General features: G+C 50.3%; 6 protein-coding genes across 14 annotated transcripts in view; 4 read left to right on the forward strand and 2 right to left on the reverse strand.

Moving 5' to 3' along the window:
- The window catches only part of LOC131892622 (ESF1 homolog), a gene marked incomplete in the record, with an annotated part of 5,146 nt that extends 2,031 nt beyond the window's left edge, over positions 1-3,115 (reverse strand). The window contains 3 exon segments of the mRNA XM_059242446.1: positions 6-431; positions 1,745-1,922; positions 2,308-3,115. Of these exon segments, the coding sequence (XP_059098429.1) occupies positions 6-431; positions 1,745-1,922; positions 2,308-2,939 (1,236 nt within the window).
- On the forward strand, positions 518-2,303 carry LOC131876873 (2-(3-amino-3-carboxypropyl)histidine synthase subunit 2-like). The gene is made up of 2 exons (XM_059222382.1): positions 518-793; positions 884-2,303. The coding sequence occupies exons 1-2, from the start codon at positions 552-554 to the stop codon at positions 2,064-2,066; spliced, it is 1,425 nt and encodes a 474-aa protein (XP_059078365.1). The 5' UTR covers positions 518-551; the 3' UTR covers positions 2,067-2,303.
- A 557-nt stretch (positions 3,116-3,672) lies between the features above and the next one.
- LOC131876880 (large ribosomal subunit protein bL19m-like) lies at positions 3,673-4,875 on the forward strand. The gene has a single exon (XM_059222392.1). It carries the CDS (start codon positions 3,883-3,885, stop codon positions 4,846-4,848), a length of 966 nt encoding a protein of 321 aa, XP_059078375.1. The 5' UTR covers positions 3,673-3,882; the 3' UTR covers positions 4,849-4,875.
- Positions 4,876-7,009: 2,134 nt separating this feature from the next.
- Positions 7,010-12,192, forward strand: LOC131876871 (uncharacterized). The gene is made up of 2 exons (XM_059222380.1): positions 7,010-10,326; positions 10,434-12,192. Exons 1-2 carry the CDS (start codon positions 7,515-7,517, stop codon positions 11,255-11,257), a joined length of 3,636 nt encoding a protein of 1,211 aa, XP_059078363.1. The 5' UTR covers positions 7,010-7,514; the 3' UTR covers positions 11,258-12,192.
- A 130-nt stretch (positions 12,193-12,322) lies between these two features.
- LOC131876881 (dual specificity protein phosphatase 3-like) lies at positions 12,323-15,132 on the forward strand. 9 transcript variants are annotated; one of them, XM_059222393.1, is made up of 4 exons: positions 12,323-12,648; positions 13,791-13,853; positions 14,476-14,699; positions 14,784-15,132. In XM_059222393.1, exons 1-4 carry the CDS (start codon positions 12,323-12,325, stop codon positions 14,990-14,992), a joined length of 822 nt encoding a protein of 273 aa, XP_059078376.1. In that variant the 3' UTR covers positions 14,993-15,132. The 9 variants fall into 9 exon arrangements, with proteins under 9 accessions (XP_059078376.1, XP_059078377.1, XP_059078385.1 ...); XM_059222402.1 differs by lacking the exon at positions 13,791-13,853 and adding an exon at positions 12,991-13,142 and having other exon boundaries at positions 12,508-12,648; XM_059222396.1 differs by lacking the exon at positions 13,791-13,853 and adding an exon at positions 13,937-14,303 and having other exon boundaries at positions 12,508-12,648.
- LOC131876872 (zinc finger protein 497-like) lies at positions 15,061-17,755 on the reverse strand. The gene is made up of 3 exons (XM_059222381.1): positions 17,159-17,755; positions 15,781-17,071; positions 15,061-15,468 (listed from the first exon to the last, which is right to left on the reverse strand). Exons 1-3 carry the CDS (start codon positions 17,599-17,601, stop codon positions 15,268-15,270), a joined length of 1,935 nt encoding a protein of 644 aa, XP_059078364.1. The 5' UTR covers positions 17,602-17,755; the 3' UTR covers positions 15,061-15,267.
- Positions 17,756-18,820: the final 1,065 nt, after the last annotated feature.

The following is an 18,820-nucleotide window of genomic DNA, read 5'->3' on the forward strand; positions in this document are numbered from 1 at the left end:
TAGTGGCTTTGATCCGACTCGCGGGCGGTGCTCGTGGGCGCACTTCGCAACTCCTCGGGTCCCAATCGCTCTTCATCGGCCAAGCGTTGACGGCCAAAATCAGACAAGTAAATCCGCACCGATCGCACGCGACCGGAGGACGGGCAAAATGAGGCCATAGCCAAGAAGAGGTCCTCGGCTCCGACCCGGTCCCAATCCATGTTGCACACGGCCAATCGGGCGCTGATGGACTCGGTTCTGGGCGCGTCGTGGTCCAACTCGCCCCACTTGTCAAAGACTTCCTCGGCCTGAGGCGACGGGTCGGAACCATGGGAGCCCGAGGGCGGGCCCGGCTCATCGTCGTCGCTCGAATCGTCGTCTTCCGAACTCGAATCCGAGGCCAATCCTTCGCCGCGTGCGTAGTCCACACTCATGTCCGTCATGGGATCCGTCTGGAATTTGGTGAATCGAGGGTCGTCGTCCGCCATGTTGGCTTAGACTCGAAGATGGTCTTGTTCACAGCTGGCTTTGAACCTANTATTGGATCGTATCCGGATTGAGCGTTAATCCCCATGGCCGCGGCTCTCAGTTCACCGGAAGAAGCCGTGTTGGCCCGCACAGTAGATGCCTCACAGGTCAATGAGGTGGAACGCGCCTTGGCCACGTGGGACTTGGAGCGTGTGTTCGAAATACAGCGTTGCGCCGATTGGATTCGAGACCGCCAACTAACCCGCGTAACCCTTCAATTTCCCGATGGGCTCCTGAAATGGGCCCCTTCGGTAGCCAACCGCTTGGAATCGCTGGTCGGACACCGGTAGGGCTCTTGAATGCATCCTCTGGGTTATGCCCTTTTAATTAGGAGTGTTGATAACACAATTTGAGATGGACCGTTTCCGCCTTTTAGGCTGGCCATCTTGGGTGATACGTCCTTCGGGGATTGTTGCGTGGATGAGGTGGCGGCCCAGCATTTGAACGCGGATGGCGTGATCCACTTTGGTGACACGTGTCTGACACCCACCCAACGCCTGCCCGTTCTGTTTGTGTTCACGCGCTGGCCTTTCAATCGCGGCGCCTTCTTCCTGGCCGCCATGAACGTGGATGCGCCGCGAGTCTTTCTCTTTTTTGACGTCCGTTATGCTCACGCCTTTCCCCCCGAAGATGAGGCCACGCCCCTGGGACCGGTCATCACCTGTCAGCCCGTCCAACCCGACATTGACAACCCGCATATTCTGTGTGGACGACGGTGTCCCATTCGACCCGGCTCCAACGACACCATTTTATACTGCGGGCGGGATCTCAAGTATATCCAGCTTTTGAGCTTGACCTTCAACCCGTGTCAGTTATTGCAGTTCGATCCGGAAGCGGAGACGCTCCAATCTCCCGTCAGCAGTATGAAACGTGAACTCATGCAACGTTTCTATTTGATCGAACGGGCCAAGGACGCCCAACGGATTGGAATTCTAGTGGGGACCCTAGGTGTATCGCGTTATCGGGACATTATTGAACGCGTGAATCGGGCCATCCAAAGCTCGGGCAAACGATCGTACACGTTTCTAGTGGGTAAACCCAACGTGGCCAAGCTGGCCAACTTTCCGGAAATCGACCTATTTGTGCTGATCGCGTGCCCGGCCAATTCCATCGTTCATTCGAAAGAGTACATGCAGCCAGTGATCACGCCCTTTGAGCTCGATGTGGCGCTCAATCAAGATCGAGCTTGGACGGGCCAGTTTCTGGCCAATTTTCAAGATATTTTGCCCGGACAAACGGAACACATTGATTTCCAACCCAACTCCGAGGCCGACCCGGACATCTCACTCATATCCGGGCGTCTCCGACCCATGTCCATGGCAGCCTCACCAGCCCTCGAGGACCAAGCCTCACACGCCCTCATGGCACAAGAAACGCGCTTGTCTAACATCAACGACCAAGGGGGCGGTTCATTCCTGCAGAGCAAATCCTGGCAAGGATTGGAGCAGAAATTGGGCCAAACAGAAGTAGCCATGGCTGTACCGGGTGCCAGTGGGATAGCGGCAGGTTATGCGGGTGAGGGGGTAGTAGGTGGGGGTCCACAGGAAGCTCAGCTGTAGTGGATCAATTTTCAAATAAAACTACTAAGATATGTTAAAGAGAAAGAAAAGTCGCGTTTCAGTTCTCGTAGTACTAAGAATGAATGTTATACTGTGTGTGTGTGTGTATGTGTGTGAATAAGTCCGCACGCCTCCGAGGGACAAGATCAAAACAGCTACCCGAGCATGTGGAGGCGTGTCTCGACCAGGCCTGAACGCACGCTCGGTCGAACATCGATTCGATCCGGCTCTAGCCCTTCACATGGGTGGAGGAATGGGCGGAGGGCCTCCGCCTCCGGACACGGCCGCGCCGGGCCCAAGGAGAATCTGTCGTTGTTGTTGCTTCTGGGCCTCTTCGATGCCCATCCGCTCGGTCTCGATCATGATGGGCATAAACATAATGGCGGCCGAACTAAACACGATCCAGGAGAGGGAGCGCGAGGCCGAATACAACCACTGGGCGGTGGAAACGCTGTTGACGGCCGTGTAGTAGGTGCCGTTACGCAGAGACTGGGGAAACATTTCGCTCAAGGCCAGCAACCGTTCAACTATCGTCTCGTCCTCGATGTCGTCCAAATCCGCCTCATCGTCGTCGTCGTCATCCTCGTCCAATTCGCCTCGGAGCATGGATCGTTGGACAGCGGGTGTGACGATTTCCGGCATGGCGGGTTCGGCCTCTTCCACCACAGGGATGGCCTTCTCACCGGCTGGGCCTTCATTCTGGCCCTCAGCGGGAGAGGCGGATGAAGGCTCAGCGTCGGCCAAATGGGCTGGCGGCGGTTGGTCTCCGTCCCAGGTGACGATCTCCTCGGCGTCGGGCGTCTTGTCTGCCGGTCGGTTCTCGTCCTCGGGTCCCAGCTCCTCGATGGACACTTCGCTTGAGGGATTCGACATGATGGTGTTCACGGACTTGATCGACAGGCCCGAGTAGATGATTTTCAAGTGCGGCTGAAGGCTGGATGGATCGCGTGGATCAAGCGTGTTCAAAAGCAGCTAGCTTTCTTTAGTCTTGACTAGATAGATCGAGGGATCGAGTTTACTGCTCTCGCCTCCAATCTCAGGTCTCAAGTCATGGAAACACCACTACCAAGCAGCACAGCCAAGCAAGCCATTGGACCAACAGAGGCAGGCCAGAGGCAGGCCAGAGTGTCAGCTGCTGCCTCGTCGAAGCCAGTTTAGGTCCAGTTTTGGGTGGGTTTTTGCCCAAGGGTTAATTTAGGAAAGACAACTTTGAGAGAAGAATATTGGCTTGTATGAAAATTGCATAAATGTTTTTGATGAACACATAGTGCTAGATACCAAAAGCGGAATAGACAACTCGAGATAAATAGCTCCAGATTTGGCTTTGATTATTCATCGATCTTGGTCTCCGGTCTAAAAGGGAAAACAACTGACTCCCTAGTCTTGAGATCAAGGTGACTTTGTCGGGGTACACATGCAAACTAAGGAAAACGGACAGTCTCCCACCCAAGTCAAATGCGGAGCTAGCCACCACCCATTAGTATTTGGCAACGTTTGGGATGGCTAATATCCTACCATCTCACATCATCAACCCTAACCGACACACATTCCAATACTACAACCTACAACTAAGATGACAAGTCACCCTGAAACTGCCGACCCCATTCAATTGTCAACAATCAACATGGCTCATTGTGCTGGATCTGTGTGGCTCTAGAACTCTAGATACTCTAGATATCAACAAAAGGCCATGCCTGCATGTCTTCCCTAAATCTAAATCTAAGAGCAACCGAGTCAACTCATAACTCAATGTGTCAATTGGTTTGAAAGATTATCAAGTACCAGAAGGTCTAGGCCCAATTTGATCTCAGACACAATGCTGGCGGGCCACTTTCACCGCCTCGCCACAGTCGGTATGGTCTCCCATGCCCCCGTCGCCGCCTCCGTCAGTCGTCCGCTGGGACTGCCATCTTTGGCCATCCGATACTCGTCCAGCCAGCCCTCGTTCACAGACACGTCTGCTCCTCCACCGGCCCGATCGGGGCAGCATCGCTCGATTCGCCGTCGCGATTTCCGCTTCATCTTCCCGGAGTTCCTGCCCGACCCGAACTCGGAATTCCGCCAGCCCTTGGCCGAGAAATTGGCACGTCAGGACCTCCTCCGGCGGCGAGCTCAAGTGGAGATCCCAGAGTTCTACGTGGGCAGCATTGTGGCCGTGACGACCTCGGAATCCTACGCCCACACGGCCGACAAGCTCACCAAGTTCGTGGGGATCGTGATTGAGCGCGGTGGCACGGGTCCACGGGCCTGGATCAAGGTGCGCAACGTAGTCGACAAGATTGGCGTGGAGTTCCTGTACGAGATCTATTGCCCCACCATTCAGAAGATCGAGACTCTGCGACTGGAGCGACGCCTAGACGAGGACCTCACCTATTTGCGTGATGCGCCCCCCGAGTACAGCACTTTTCCCCCAGACATGGAAGTGGAGATCTTGCCCGAAGGCACGCCCGTGCCCGTCAACGACCTGAAAGTGCCTTTGCGCCCAGCTCCGTGGACTCGACGCTGGGAACGTTACACCGACCGTCTCAACGGCTACATCCTGCCCGATGATTTGCCCGACTACAAGACCTCGGAAATGGAACGGGAGAGCAAGTTCCTCAATATTGGATGGCAGGGCCAAGTGATGAAATACGACCTGTTGTTGCAATACCACGAGACCATCTCCGTGGAGGAACAGGACGCGATTTGGCGCGAGGTCGGCGACGCTCTGGAGACTCGCGATTTAGACATGAGGAAAGTGGCCGCCAAGCGGGCGTTTTCCAAGCCAACCAAAAGACAATAATACACGATTTGATTGATGTCAGATTCATACCGAGCTCAGGCATTATTTTTCTCATTATTTTTCAAAGCGTACGAACTCAGATCAAACGGCTGTGCCTGTCGTTCTATCCATTTGGCCCGAGACGATAGCGGCCAATGAACGTGGGGTTAGGTGTTTCGAGAGGAAGTCAGTCGCTTGCAAGTGAATGAGGGCTTTGGTTCAACTGGAAAGCCGCTAAGAGAATGAAATAAGATGTTCTAATAACATCCCGGCCTATAAGTCCTCAGACTAAGTCTATATATAGTTGTATACTATCCTGGACAACTGTTTGCAACACGATTTTTATCAATATCACTAACATCGTTTTGAACTTATTTGCCTAACAAGAAGCTAGTTAGTCAACGCCCAGCTTGCTAATTACATTTCGTACCAAACAATAATTGTTCAACTTTTCTTCTTGTTTGAGGGTCACTTGGAGTGATATTCAGGACTTGTCAATGAATAAGATTCTTCTACTTCCTTAAGCAAATGAACATTTCTCTTTGTTCAATAATGCAGGGACTCTTAAGTGTCCTTGAGTAATGGAACTAATTCCTCATGCATGTTCTGAAATTTCTGAAAAATTTGTGAAACGCTAAAAGCTAAGCTCTAATGGTGTTGCCTAACCTCCAACGGGTATGAAACACCCGATAGATAGCGCAGCCATCCGTTTCCGCTTTTTCATAGTTACTCTAGTTAGTAATGTTAATGGACGGCTCAGCTGCAGTAAAAATGGACAAAAAAAACCTCATTTTTACCCTTCTTCCTATCCCCTTCAATGATCATGTCTTTCGATGAACGCGTCATAATTCAGCTAGAGGCCATGATGTTTTGAATTAAAAAAAAAATAATTCTACAGCACTTTCGAATTGGACCAAAAATCTACGAATTCACGTGTTTGGTTCTTGAATTGCCAAATTATAATAAAAATGTGCAAAATATTACCCACGGGCCACGGGATCGAACACGTCTAAATATTTTCTTTATGAGAAAATGGCCAAAATGTTAAAGAAAAAAAAAACTAAATGTTTTTACTTGCTCTAGGTACTAGTTATTGCTGAGATTTTACTGTTTCTCACTCGGCCATTCAGTTCGCGCGATCGATAACGATTCATTTTCGCCGACTTTTCATCACTGAGTACGACGGCTGTCCTCATCTTGTTCTTGCCCCCTCATCTGCCAGCTGGTGCTCCTGGCCTGCTGAGCCCGTTTTCCCTGTTTCTACCATTTTCAAGGCCATTTCAAACGAAACGGGAGACGCGGGGTAGGGAAGTACGATCTGAACAGGGCCAGCATCTAGGCCCGCCCGCGGTTTTTGAGTTGGGAGCGTTGGGAGACCAACCATGGGGGCGGATCCTCCTCATCTCATAACAACCCGGCCCTGGTTGCCTTCTCGATTGCCTGGCACCATTTCCCTCTGCCATACTGAAAGTCCTGGCCCAGGCGAGCCGAGGCGAGTACAAAGGCGCCGGACGGTATCTAACGGGGACTCCCAGGTAATAGTGTCCTGTCAGCACTCACTCAAGCCAAAGAGGGGGATGGCCACTGTGCCCCCTAGCGAATCCCAGGCCAGGATAAATGCTTCGACTCGTTCCTGGCCGCCACCTACAGCCACTCAGTCACTCTCTGAGTGGATGCAAAAACTCGCTCACTCGCTGGCTCGGTACCTGCCAGTCCGTCTCCTAAGCAGAGGAACTGCTACTAGCGGGGGCTGGTCTAGACGGGTCCAGACGTGGTGGTGGAGGATAATGAATTGGCTGAGCCAGCGAGCAGCCAGCGGCCCGCCTAGTNAGTCCGTCTCCTAAGCAGAGGAACTGCTACTAGCGGGGGCTGGTCTAGACGGGTCTAGACGTGGTGGTGGAGGATAATGAATTGGCTGAGCCAGCGAGCAGCCAGCGGCCCGCCTAGTTCTCTCTCTGGCTGGGTCGGAACGGGTCCAAAACAGATCAGGGTTGGACTAGATCCATTTGATAGCCAAAGTGTTAGTTGAGCGAGAAATAAAATGTCGCCTTGACCCCTTTTATATTGATAATAAACTACTACTAAATGCTAATTGATTTTAAGATTAACCATAGATTTGACCAAAGCTACTTGAAAGTGGCACTTCTGGCAGATCATGGAGAGTCATTACCTAATATGGCTTTGTCCAGGCGAATCTAATGTGCCCTGTGTCCTTTGAATCTACGCAAGATCATCCTCATCCTCATCCTCATCATTTGCACCATCATGAGGCCTATCACCCGACATCCTAGCCGCAGCCATCTCGGCTCAAACCTCACGATTCTATCAGCCCGTTGACCCGCCCCGTCCGTCCCTCACACCCCTCGTTTGGCCTGAGTCTGAGGCCCGTTCCCACGTGTCTGATCGTCGCCCTATCTTCTATTTGTCTATCCATCCATCCATCCATCCATCCATGGATCCATGGATGGCGTGTGTCGTCGTCTGATGTGTCCGAATTTAAGGTAGATACGCTGCCTGCCCACCGTGAAACCGTGCTGGTCATGCCGCTTGTATCGAACTTGGCCCGTGATTACCCAGGGTATGCCCGGCCGCTGAGGGCCCATGAATACCTTTGGGCCTGATTGCCGGACTACTAGCCTATGTGGGCGTTCTGTGGCTGTTTGTGGCTAGACTGACTGTGGACTCTCATGGAGATTCATCCTCGTTCGACCAGTAGGTGCAGTCCCAGTCCAGTTTCGTCGCTCGAGTCCACGCTCAACTATTCCACCGATCCCATCGCCCGCTTAAGTGCCGCCTCCACCGTGGGCGTGACCACCAGTGTCGGATTGGCGTCCGAGTCGAACTCGGCGGCCTCCTTGGTGGAGGATAGACTTTTTCAGGAGCTCATGGACGTGTTTGGCTCCAGCGAGCCGTCCGGCTCATTACCGCTTGAGACCAGCCCGCCTGGACCGGCTCACACCCCACCCTTCAAGTCCACAGGGCGTGGCCTGGCTGCGGCCGGTCAGGCCCCGGGTCAGACCCCACCGCGCGGCTCTGTGGAGCAATCCTTGTTAGCCTCGCTCTTGCCCAAAGAGATGATGGGCTCGATGGTTTTGGACGCCCTCAACGGATTCATGTTTCTGTTGTCGAGCGATGCTAAATTGGACTACCTCTCGGACAATGTCGAAGAGTTTCTGGGCTCGGGGGCCCTCTTAGATATGGCTCATCAACGCTTGTACGATTTCATTCACCCCGATGACCGAGCCTATTTCCGCCAGTTGCTCCAAGAACCTCGCGTCCGGGACGTCGTTGGCGCGGGTGCAGCTCGCAATAACAATAAACCCCTTTTTGTGCGTTTCCGTGTGCAATCATCCCATCCCGACTCCCCCAACGGCCCGTACGAATGTCTACAAGTGTCCGTGGTGACCGTTTCGCCCAAAGAACGCATTGTGCATCAGGGCCGAGATTTGAGTCGCGCTCGGTTGTTTTGTGTGGCTCGAAAAGTGAGCCAGGCCGAACGCAAGCAATTCATGAAGGTAGAGATGTTCTCCACCAAGGTGGATCCACACCAAAACTATCGTGTACAGTTGGTGGACACCAGCGGGATGAATTCGCGTCACACCACCCTAATGACCCAAAGCATGCTGAACAAACACTTGGTCCTAGACTTGTGTCACCCGCAGGATCGCTCCATACTCGAGGCACACCTTGAGGCTAGTATGAGTCAAGCTGTGGTGTCGTCCATATATCGTATGCGGATCCTCAACTCGTACATGAAAGTCAAAAGCAAATCCAAATACTACGCCGCGTGTCCGGCCGCCAACAATTTTCATTCCCTCATCCTTTCGTCACATTCCATCATTCCCGAATCTGAATCCATGGACAAGGATATCGCTCCCTGTCGTGCGGATCTGAGTGCGTCGCCCAACGGGCCACCACCGCATGAACATTTATTGCGCTCGGACGTGCTCGAAGAGCTTTTCGGCCCTTCTTCGTCCTCTGGCGGGCCTGGGTCTAACGACAGCGCGTCATCCCGTCGAGGATCTGTGGGATTGAGTGAGGGCGTCCCTATCAACAACAATGTGGTCAAAACTGAATCGCCGAGGAGCAACAGCAGCAATGGTAGCGGTGGACAGCCGGATCGAGAAGAGGACTCTTCGAAACAGAAGGATCTGCTCTTAAAACAATTGCTCAACGTCAACTTTAACCGCGATGACAAAACCAAAGCCAATTCTTCGGCGCCGACCGTGTCCTCGGTGTCGTCTTCTTCGTCGAGTACGAATTCAAGAATCCTCCAAATCCTGAGCCAAACCAACGACAACGTCAAGTGTTCAACTTTCGGGCCCAATCTTTCATTATCTGCCACGTCGATTCCTGGTGTGAACACTGGATCTGGGGGCTTGAAACGCCCCGCCTCGTCCTCCTCGACCCTATCGTCGTCCTCGTCGTCAATGCTTGAAAGTGCGCTAGGCGCTCCTAGTCCGAAAATGTTGTCCCGATCCGGAGTAGGGGGCGGGGGAGGGATGGGAAGCAGACCTGGGTGTGAGCTTCCACCTACCACCACTTATTCTAGTGTGTGCAAAGAGAATCCGGCTCTGGCCAAGTTGCTGGAAAAACCGTTGCACAACGCCGTGTCAGTCCCACCCCCGGTGCCCACCAAATGGCACCAAGAGCCGAGGGAGACGTTGCCCAAAGGCGAAGATGAAATGCGCAAATTCTTACCTCCACATCCGGCTGAACGAGCCTCATTATTATCGTCAGCATCGGCTACTGCCACGTCCAATTTATCTACCTCGTCGATGTCGTCTTCGCCGTCCACATCGACCAGTTTAGGCGAATCCGGTGCCAGTGCCACAGTTCTACAGCCTCGAAGCAATGAATTCGCCTCCTCGTCATTGATCCCTTCGAGTCTGAATCATCATAGTGCGGGTGTATCAAATCATTTCTTTAATGACCTCGACCCCGAGTTGAGCAATATTCTTGATGAAGTGATCGACATTCAAGAGAAACAGCACAGCTCACTAGCCAGCTCTACCTCCACGTCTGGACCTCAAAATCTCATCCCGTCCCCTGGGGTTGCGGGTTGTTCACTTGTACCTGGTGCCACATCTGCCTCCTCGTCGTCGTCGTCGTCGTCGTCGTCTTTGTCATCGAGTGTGGGAATGATGTCCATGGCAGGGCGGAACAATTCCTCTTCCGGTGTGGCCTCTTCCACATCAGCCTCCTCGTCCATAACAACCTCCTGCTCCTCGTCATCAGCCTCGTTCTTCAACAAAGATCAATCGGCGATGGCGGATATTGAACACATCGAGAAGTACCTCGCCAGCTCCGAAAGTAGTGGCATGTTTTTCCATCATAATCATCATCATCAACAGCAACAGCAGCAACAGCAGCCCAACAGCAGCATCATGAACGACAATCACCGGAAAATGCTCAACCGCAGCCTGTCGCTCCCGCCTGGAACCATGAGTTTAGCCCAAACCGCAGGTTCCAGTCATCCGACTGGGGTCATAAACCGAGGTATTCAAACAATCAGGGCATCGCCAGCGGGCTCCATCACATGGGAGCCAACAACGGCTGTCCAAATCCCGTTTCACTCGTGCCCCGTATGAATGAGTTGTTNCGAGGTATTCAATCGATAGCGGGAACAGGACGATCAGCGCCCAATCCGCTGTCTGTGGCTTCCAACAACAATCAGGGCATCGCCAGCGGGCTCCATCACATGGGAGCCAACAACGGCTGTCCAAATCCCGTTTCACTCGTGCCCCGTATGAATGAGTTGTTCGAAGTAGTCCCTCCCAACATGTCATTACCTCCCACGCCTGATATTGACTCACTAGTGATGATCCAGCAGAGGCAACGCCGAATGTCTAGTGGTGGCACAACTTCCAATACCCGAAGAGGTCCACAGCATAGGTCACCTTCAGGTGGACCCAATTTAGCGTTCCAATCTTTGGTGTCTCCACCCAATCGATCTGTTTCGCAATCTCAGCAACCCATAGCTGGAAGAGGTGGCAACAGCCTCCCGATGAGTTCCTCCAATAACGGAGGGAGTCAATTGCTCATGCAACAGCTCAATTCCGGGCCAATGGGAGGGAATCGAGGAGGAAATGTTCCCCAGTTATCTCACCAACCATTCTCGCGACAAAGCCCATTTTTAGGCCAACATCAAGTTCGTCCTACTCCAAATAATGTCATGGGCAGCATGAGAGGGCAAATGCAATATCCCACTACGCAGCCACAACAACCGCTCCAACAACCACAGCAACAACCACAGCAACACCAGAGACATTCTCTTCAATCACCTTACTCATCTTCTCATCAGAATCACCGGATGGGATCGAGTCCCTCGTCAACGTCCTCATATCCGAATAGAGGCTTCCAGTCGAATAGCCATCCGGACGAGAGTCAATCCTTGTTGCAGAAGCTCCTATCTGATGGGTCAAGCTGAGTGCTCAGTGACGAACGGCAATTATTACATGGTAATAACTGAAGTTTTGCCATGTGAAATGCGGCTCTCACGCCTCAAAGAGGCCTCAGAGAGTGGTGGTTTCTAGAGGCAAAGGTGGTGATAGTTCGTTCCTCTATGACTGTGCATGTGGGAATCCGACAAATGACCAAATGACTAAAATGATCTTTGCCTTGGCCGTAGTTGTTGACCATTTTGGGATCTCCCCACGGACCGCAAAGCTGCGAGTGTTGACTGACCTCTAGCGAAGTCCTCAGCTCGTTATCATCTACCGTCTGTAGTATGTTCTCTAGATATCTCATGAGCTAACATATCGAGGACTTCTGTTCGATAGGGTGGATGCCGCCGAAAAAAAAACAACAGAATCTAAAATGTTGCAACTGTTAGACTGAAAGGGATCAAGTGTCCTGTGCCTGCGCAAAAAAACACAACACAACAGAGCATTATTTATCATCCGCTAACGTTTTCAAAGCAATTCCTAATTCAAGCCAAAAGTCAATCGAGTAGTGAAAGTAGCAAAGAGACAAACACGTAATCTATTCGTTGCGATCTTGCGACAACAAAAGAAGCATCATCATAAGGATCATAATGAATCAAATCCTCTTCATCCTCTTGGATTCTGATATATTTTTGAAGCAATTGAAAATACCTATTAATGTAAGGACGAACTGGTCATCCGTAATCATTTTCATCAGCAATGACCACCATCTTGTGTTCCGTGGTTTCTTTTGCGGCGGGTTGCATCCAATCCCCTCCAACCTCCACCCCAAAAAGTTGAATCGCTTGTCTGAATTTGAACCCGCCCAAACCGAATGCTATGCGAATAGCATGAACCTTTTGATGAATTTGCACTCTGATGTTTGATCATATTGTCTGCTTGGCAGAAAGAAATACAAACTGATAATTTTCTGATTGTCCATTGCGTTGAAATCTTAGAAATTGTGCTCGTTCTGACCAATTTCTTCTTTCTTCTTCTTTCAGCTTCCTTTTCTTACTTACTCTATTCCTCCATCGAATCTTACGGTTACTATGTAAAAAGCATTTTCAATGGTGTCCTTGCCGTCGTTGTCTTCGGAGCCCCCTCCTTCTCAGTCTCCTTCTTCCTCCCTTTGGCCTTGTTCTTCAGTTCTCTCCTACCTACTCTCAACTTGTCAGAAGCCTTACAAAGGCCAAACACCCGAGCCTGCACCTCAGGGACTGCAGCCGCAACCTCAACATCGCACATCTTTGTGTGGAGAGGCTCCCGAGTTCGGTACCTACGAACTTCGCCTTGAACGAGGAATCGATTGCGATCCTGTGTTCTTCTCATCAGATCATTACGACCAACACTACATCCACCATCAATCTTCCGCGCTCATCCTCATCGGAAATCTGTAAGCAATCTACTTGTGTACCCCACATTGGATGTTGCTCGGCTCATCCTTCTTAACTCAAAGCTATCGCAACCCTCCAGCTCCCATAACAATGTTTGATAGGCGCGCCTATTGCATGCGTACATACAAACTGCACTCCTTGGCTTAAACCATATCTATCGTCTATCGCTCGCTTTTATCCGTGCTAACCGTTATTCACGAGTACAATCAATTGATCCCAAATACCCGCTTCTTTTTTGTTTGTACGAGTTGGATGGATGGATGGTAGTGTAGGTAGTTACGGTCGGTAGTTCCAAAAACTTGTGCTCGTGCGGTTTGCATTCTGTTTTGATTCACAAACAGGAAATGGCCGAGCTGGACCCGGTTCGCGTTCGAGCCCTCGAGCTGCTTCGAGTCTTGCGGAGTCCTCCCAATCACGACTGGATTTGTGAGGTTCCAGATTTTCCCGACGTGGATGCCAACGCGGTCTGTCCAAGTGTTCTCATCGGCGACGCGTAAGATGTTTATGGGCTTGACATTTGGATTCCCTTGTGAGAGCCTTCTTGTACGTGTGCGAAGCTAATGATGTTAATGGAATGTGACTCGTCCGTGGCGACAGGGAAATAATTTGCAAATGCCCCTGGTGGACCCGTTGTCCGATTGGCCAGATAAGCGAACATAGTAGAGGTAGTGATATAGTACCTGCTCCCAATAGGTGTTTCGCTTGCATCGCTGTTCATGTCAAGTGTCTCTTGTGTGTTATTTGGCTTGATCTACGCTCACGTCTCTGTGTTCGCGTTGGTCTGCGTGCTCCGTTTTCGCCCAATTGAAGTGGGGCTTTCTCTTTTCATGAGTTGAATCGTGGGCAATCGTGCTCTCCTTGATCTGGCAAATGAGTCTTAAGCTCAACAAGCTCTGCCGTCATTATTACCACGTTCGACTCGAGTTCATTCATTGGCAAATTGAAAGTCAGTGTCGGCGGCCTTGATCTCACTTTATCGGGGCAAAGTAGCGGGTAGACGTACTCTATAAGCGTTTGAAAGGCCGTTGAACGAAGTGATCGCTATCATGTACGATGTGCAAGTGGAGCCAGACCCTTTTCAACTCACGGACAGCCGCATTTTGCATGATCTCACGACAGATTACAGTATTGTTAAACATAGATTGGCCAAGAATTGTCGGAACATCTCGGACGAGGTGTTCCCCGGGGTCCACATTGGTGACAAGTAATTCCATCATTTCCTCAAACCCCGTTTGAACACAAGCGCTATCCAACTAACACGGCGTCCTCCTCTACCCTTGGTTTTAGGTGCGCCCGCCTACCACAACTAACCGCTTATTAGGCCATCACTGGTGATCATGTGTGTCCGAGAAAATTTGTGTTTTTCTAACACCGAGTTCTGAATTAATAAACCCTGATCTTAGAAAGTCATGGCGGGTCGATATGGCGGCCTTCATCATCAACATCAACAACAACAACAACCGTCTCGGTACGATCCCGCAGGAAGTGAAGGCGGAGCTGGACCGGAGGCCACTCTCTGGACCAAATACCACGAGATTCGTGCCGTGTTTAATGTGCGTACTTGCCCCGAAAATCGCGTCCTACCTCTGTACGACGATTCGGGGCGTTATGTCGATATGAACGAGGTCTGGCCCAGGGTCTTTGTAGGCGGAGAGTAAGTGTCCCTAAGTTGTTAGTTGAACACCCTACAAACACGTACAATCTTATTCATTGCGCACAGAACATGTAGAAACTGGATAAAATAGATAAAGAGTTGGAGTTGGGAGCTTTGAAGAAGGCAAGACTTATGGTGGCAAATATTGATTGGCTGTATTTGGTCGTTCCAGAGGCGCAGCTCGCAATACGTTCTATTTGAAGAAAGTGGGCGTGACTCATGTGTTAAACACGGCTGAAGGCAGCCGAATGGGCACCGTGGACACCAATCAGAACTACTACAAGCCCTTTGGGATCAAGTACAAGGGCTTGAAATTACTGGACGTGGCTCAGACCAACATCTCGATGTATTTCAACGAGGTGGCCGATTTCATCGACGATGCTGTTCGCAGTGGCGGTGAGAACATTTCTATGCTTACCCTTTAAAACGTGAAACTGTCCGGAGAGCTCCACATAACAGAGTGTTTTTCCTCGTTTTCAGGTCAAGTCTTAGTCAATTGTCTGATGGGCATGTCGCGCTCAAGCACGTGCGTAATTGCCTACCTGATGTTGAAGCAAAACATGACAGCCGTGCAAGCTTTAACGGAGGTGCGAAGGCATCGGGATGTCCGACCCAACGACGGGTTTCTTCGCCAACTCGCAGATCTGGATAACAAGTTGCGCCGAGAGCGAGGCCAACTCATGGGATGAAACACCCGGCCGTCAAGGCAGAATAGAACAGCTTCATAATATCCCGCTATATCACTTATTCGTGAGAGTGCGATCCGGACACATTTATTTATTTATAAATGAATATATCTAGAATATACATATATTTATTGGTCCTGTTATATGTGGGTGTAAATGAGCCTGTCTGCGCATGTACAATTGAGCGACGCAGAACCTTCCTTAGATGCATTTCAAACCCTTCCGTTTCATCATGATAGGTTGATCAATAAAGCTACTCCTCTCCCATCGGATTTGATTCATGTTGCATGTAGTTTCTTTCTGTGCCGATGATATGCAGATATGTGACTAAAGGATTTAGAACACTGATCACAGGCGTAGGGTCGGTCATTGGTATGGACGCGAAGGTGGGTTTTGAGATCGCTTTTCTTGAAGAACGTCTTCGAGCACTGAGTGCAATGATGCTGACGTTCTTTCACATGATCGCGACGGACATGAATCTAAACAGAAAATATGACAATCTCAGTCAGATTTTTATATTATTGACAATGCCTTCAAATTTCAACTGCTTCCTACTTCCCACTAAAACTCTTTTAATATACATAAAACGTCTAACAAATATTTCTCTTCTGAAATCAAAACATTCAGGTTCGACTTCTATGCCAAATACGTACGAGCCCATCCATTGTCATCTGTTCAACGGATGAATGGATACAACAATCGGACGAAAGCGAGCTGTCAACATGAACTCGACTTGAACAACTTCAAACGTCTCCGATTGTCTGGGACACTGATGGTGGACAATCTCTTACCTGTAGTTGGGCCTCTGTCCTGAACTTCAGGGTGCATTGAGCGCATTTCAAAGAGCTCTGTTTGAGCTGGCTTCTCGAGGGCAAGAGCCCATGGGCGTTCCACAGATGACGATGAAGAGTGGATCGCCAAGCAAAGACCTGATCGCACACACGACAGTTGATCCCATTCAACGGGTGATGACTCGAAAGATGTTGCTTTAGACTGTCCTTGCGAGAAAAGACCTTGGCGCAATCCGGACAGCAAAACTTGCTCTTCTGACTGGTGTCGCTTGAAACTGAAGTAACTTTGTTCTTGGTATCAGATTGGGCGGGGCAAGCTGGGAGCTGACGAAAGTCAGATGAATCGACTTCCGGTGGTTCCAACTCCGAGGACTCTATGTTATGGGGATCGTTCACAAGTCGAGATGGAGCGACATCAAGACGGTTGTCTGAAGGTCGTTCGTTCAACGACGAAGGCACGTCGGCCAAGTCGACGAGAGACACGGCCATCTCTTCTGACAGGGTATGGATGACCATATACTGAACCTCAGACATGGCGTTGAATTCCTCAACAGGTTTAGACGGTGGGACGGGGTCAGCTGGCGAGGGTTTGACAGTAAGTGGGGCCATTGGCCTTGACTTAGAAGAGCGGGGTTTGGGACGGACCCGCGTGGATTTGCGGGACGTGCACGTGTGACTCAAGAGGGCCTCTTGAGAGTCTTCACTTTTGCCACACTTTTGACACTTGAAATCAGAGCTGTGATCTTGAGCCACATGATCTTGCAAGAGAACTTGCCGCGGGAAAGTTTGACCACAAACGTAGCAATGAAACTTTCGGGTGGCTTCCATTGGGTCGTCGAGCGATTTTCGGCGGCCTTCTTGAGCCTTGGCTTGAGCCACCATGGAGGCTAATTGCTCGGGAGACATTTCATGTTGAGCTCGACCGTGGCGTTTCAACGAGTCCAGGGTCACCACGACCACGGGACAAAGAGGACAAGCGAAGCCGGAACGTGGGTGATGGTGAATGTTCCAAAAGTGGGCCCGCAATCCCGCGTGTTGGCGGAATCTTGAGCCACAAATGGCGCACACCAAGGGTCGGATCTGCGTGTGGGTCAGACGATGCCGCTTGAAATTCGACCCATGGGCGAATTGTTTTTGGCAGACCTCGCAGGTAAACCGCTTGAATCCCAGGTGAAGCTGAACGTGAGTCTTGAGATCGCTGGCCTTGAAAAAAGCCTGGGAGCAATACTGACAAGGATGGTCTTTCTTTTTCTCGTGGATCCGCTGAAGATGATCGCGCAACTTGAAGGCCCTAAATTTCGGGGACAGATTGCTCGATTAAGCCCTGCATCATAACCTATAGCTATTGAATGTGTCAGTCGCGCCAACGGCCTCTCACCTATCCGTGTTCCATGGACAATGCGGGCAGTTGATCGGCTCTGGAAGGTGGGAGGCGTGTCGGTCCTGAATGTGGGCCAGGTAGAGTTTGAGCTGTTTGAAGGTCTGAGTGCAGCACTCGAGCACCAAGTCACTAGCTTGGGCGTGTTTCCGCCAATGACCGTAGAGTTGAGGCGCACTCTGAAATTGCTGGCCGCACACCGGACAACGGCATTGGGAGGAGGCGTCATGAGGGTCGGGGTTGACTTGCAAAAGGCCGGAGCCGATATGGGCTTGGTCTTGGGTGGATTCCTCGAGCTCAACGGGCTGGGAGACTGTGGATTCGGATGGGTTCAATTCCGTGAGTATCACACGTACGTCCAAAGAGGAGGCGGAGGACGACGACGACGACGAAGAGGAGGCGGGTGACAGGGGTGGACAGGGCGGATCCATGAGTACCGCCATACGTAAGCCGTAATCTCTTAAAGCGGGCGGTTTTCACTAGTTTCCTCTTCGCCTCAAGTCCGTCCTAGCGCTCGACCGCACAATTTCATCGAGTTTTGTCACTTTTGTGTCTTTTTGTGTCTTTTTGTGTCTTTTTGTGTTGTTGTGGTGTCTAGTTTGTTGACACAGGGTTGCCAGTTAACAAGGCCACTGATCCACGGCGAGTATCCCAAGCCAAAATTCTGAATGAAAGTATCTCAGCCAAAATGAAGACGAGTTTTGGCTCAGATTTCAGAGTGAATTTGAGAGGCGGATTATTTGAAATGAGCAGAGATTCAAGTGATCATACACAATTGAAAAGTTCTGCCTATTTCTGGCCTGAAGCCTTGGTGTCTGGGTGCATTCATGCATTTACTACCAACAAGTCAGCATTGCATGGCCGAGGAATTGAATTTCTCCACTCCTTGACATTTTAAAGGATTGGCAGCAATTTGTTTTGAACAGGTATGAAACGGCATGCCGAAAGGTGGAAAACTTGTTTAAAACAAGAGGATGAAGAAATACTAAAGTTCGACAACGCAGAAAAAAATGAGTCCTTTTCAAGGAACAGGGGAAATAGTACTTTTTTTGAGCCAGAACTGTGAAAACCGCAGGAAAATGCAAATAAAACCAATGACGGAAACAAAAAGATCGGAATAAAGAGAAGAATAAAAGCATTTGTGTGTTTTGAGCAACCTTACCAAGTTATGCCAAAACACACTATTAGATAAGTATAAAACGTGCCAAAGCCCGGAGAACTAGGTATACCAAGGCTATGATCATAGAAAACCATAACTAGAATGCTTAATTTCAACAGGAGCTGTACCCCATGAGCATGTTTTCAGGTCAGCTAACGCTGGTGGAAAAGGAACAAAGATATTTCGTTAAATCTCGCTTTCAGGCAAGTTGAATTATTATCATGAAACGTTTGTTATTCCTCTTTAATCTTAATTTCTTTGAATCTTAACAATATACAGGTAGAAAGAGTGGTAGAATAATAAAAAAACATGCTTTTCAGGGCATAATACACGTAACATGTCAAAAAAAGATTTGGACTTTAGTAGAGCAAATCATGTACTCTATTGATTGCCTTGTTTAGCAATGCATCTCGAAAATCTCGAAAGTGTAACAAAATGTATCCGAAATTGCAACGCAATGATGAGGCATTCAGAATTTCGTTTCAATCTCCCAACAATGTGCT

The sequence above is a fragment of the Tigriopus californicus genome, chromosome 2 (assembly GCF_007210705.1).
Source record: "Tigriopus californicus strain San Diego chromosome 2, Tcal_SD_v2.1, whole genome shotgun sequence".
NCBI classification, from domain to species: domain Eukaryota; kingdom Metazoa; phylum Arthropoda; class Copepoda; order Harpacticoida; family Harpacticidae; genus Tigriopus; species Tigriopus californicus.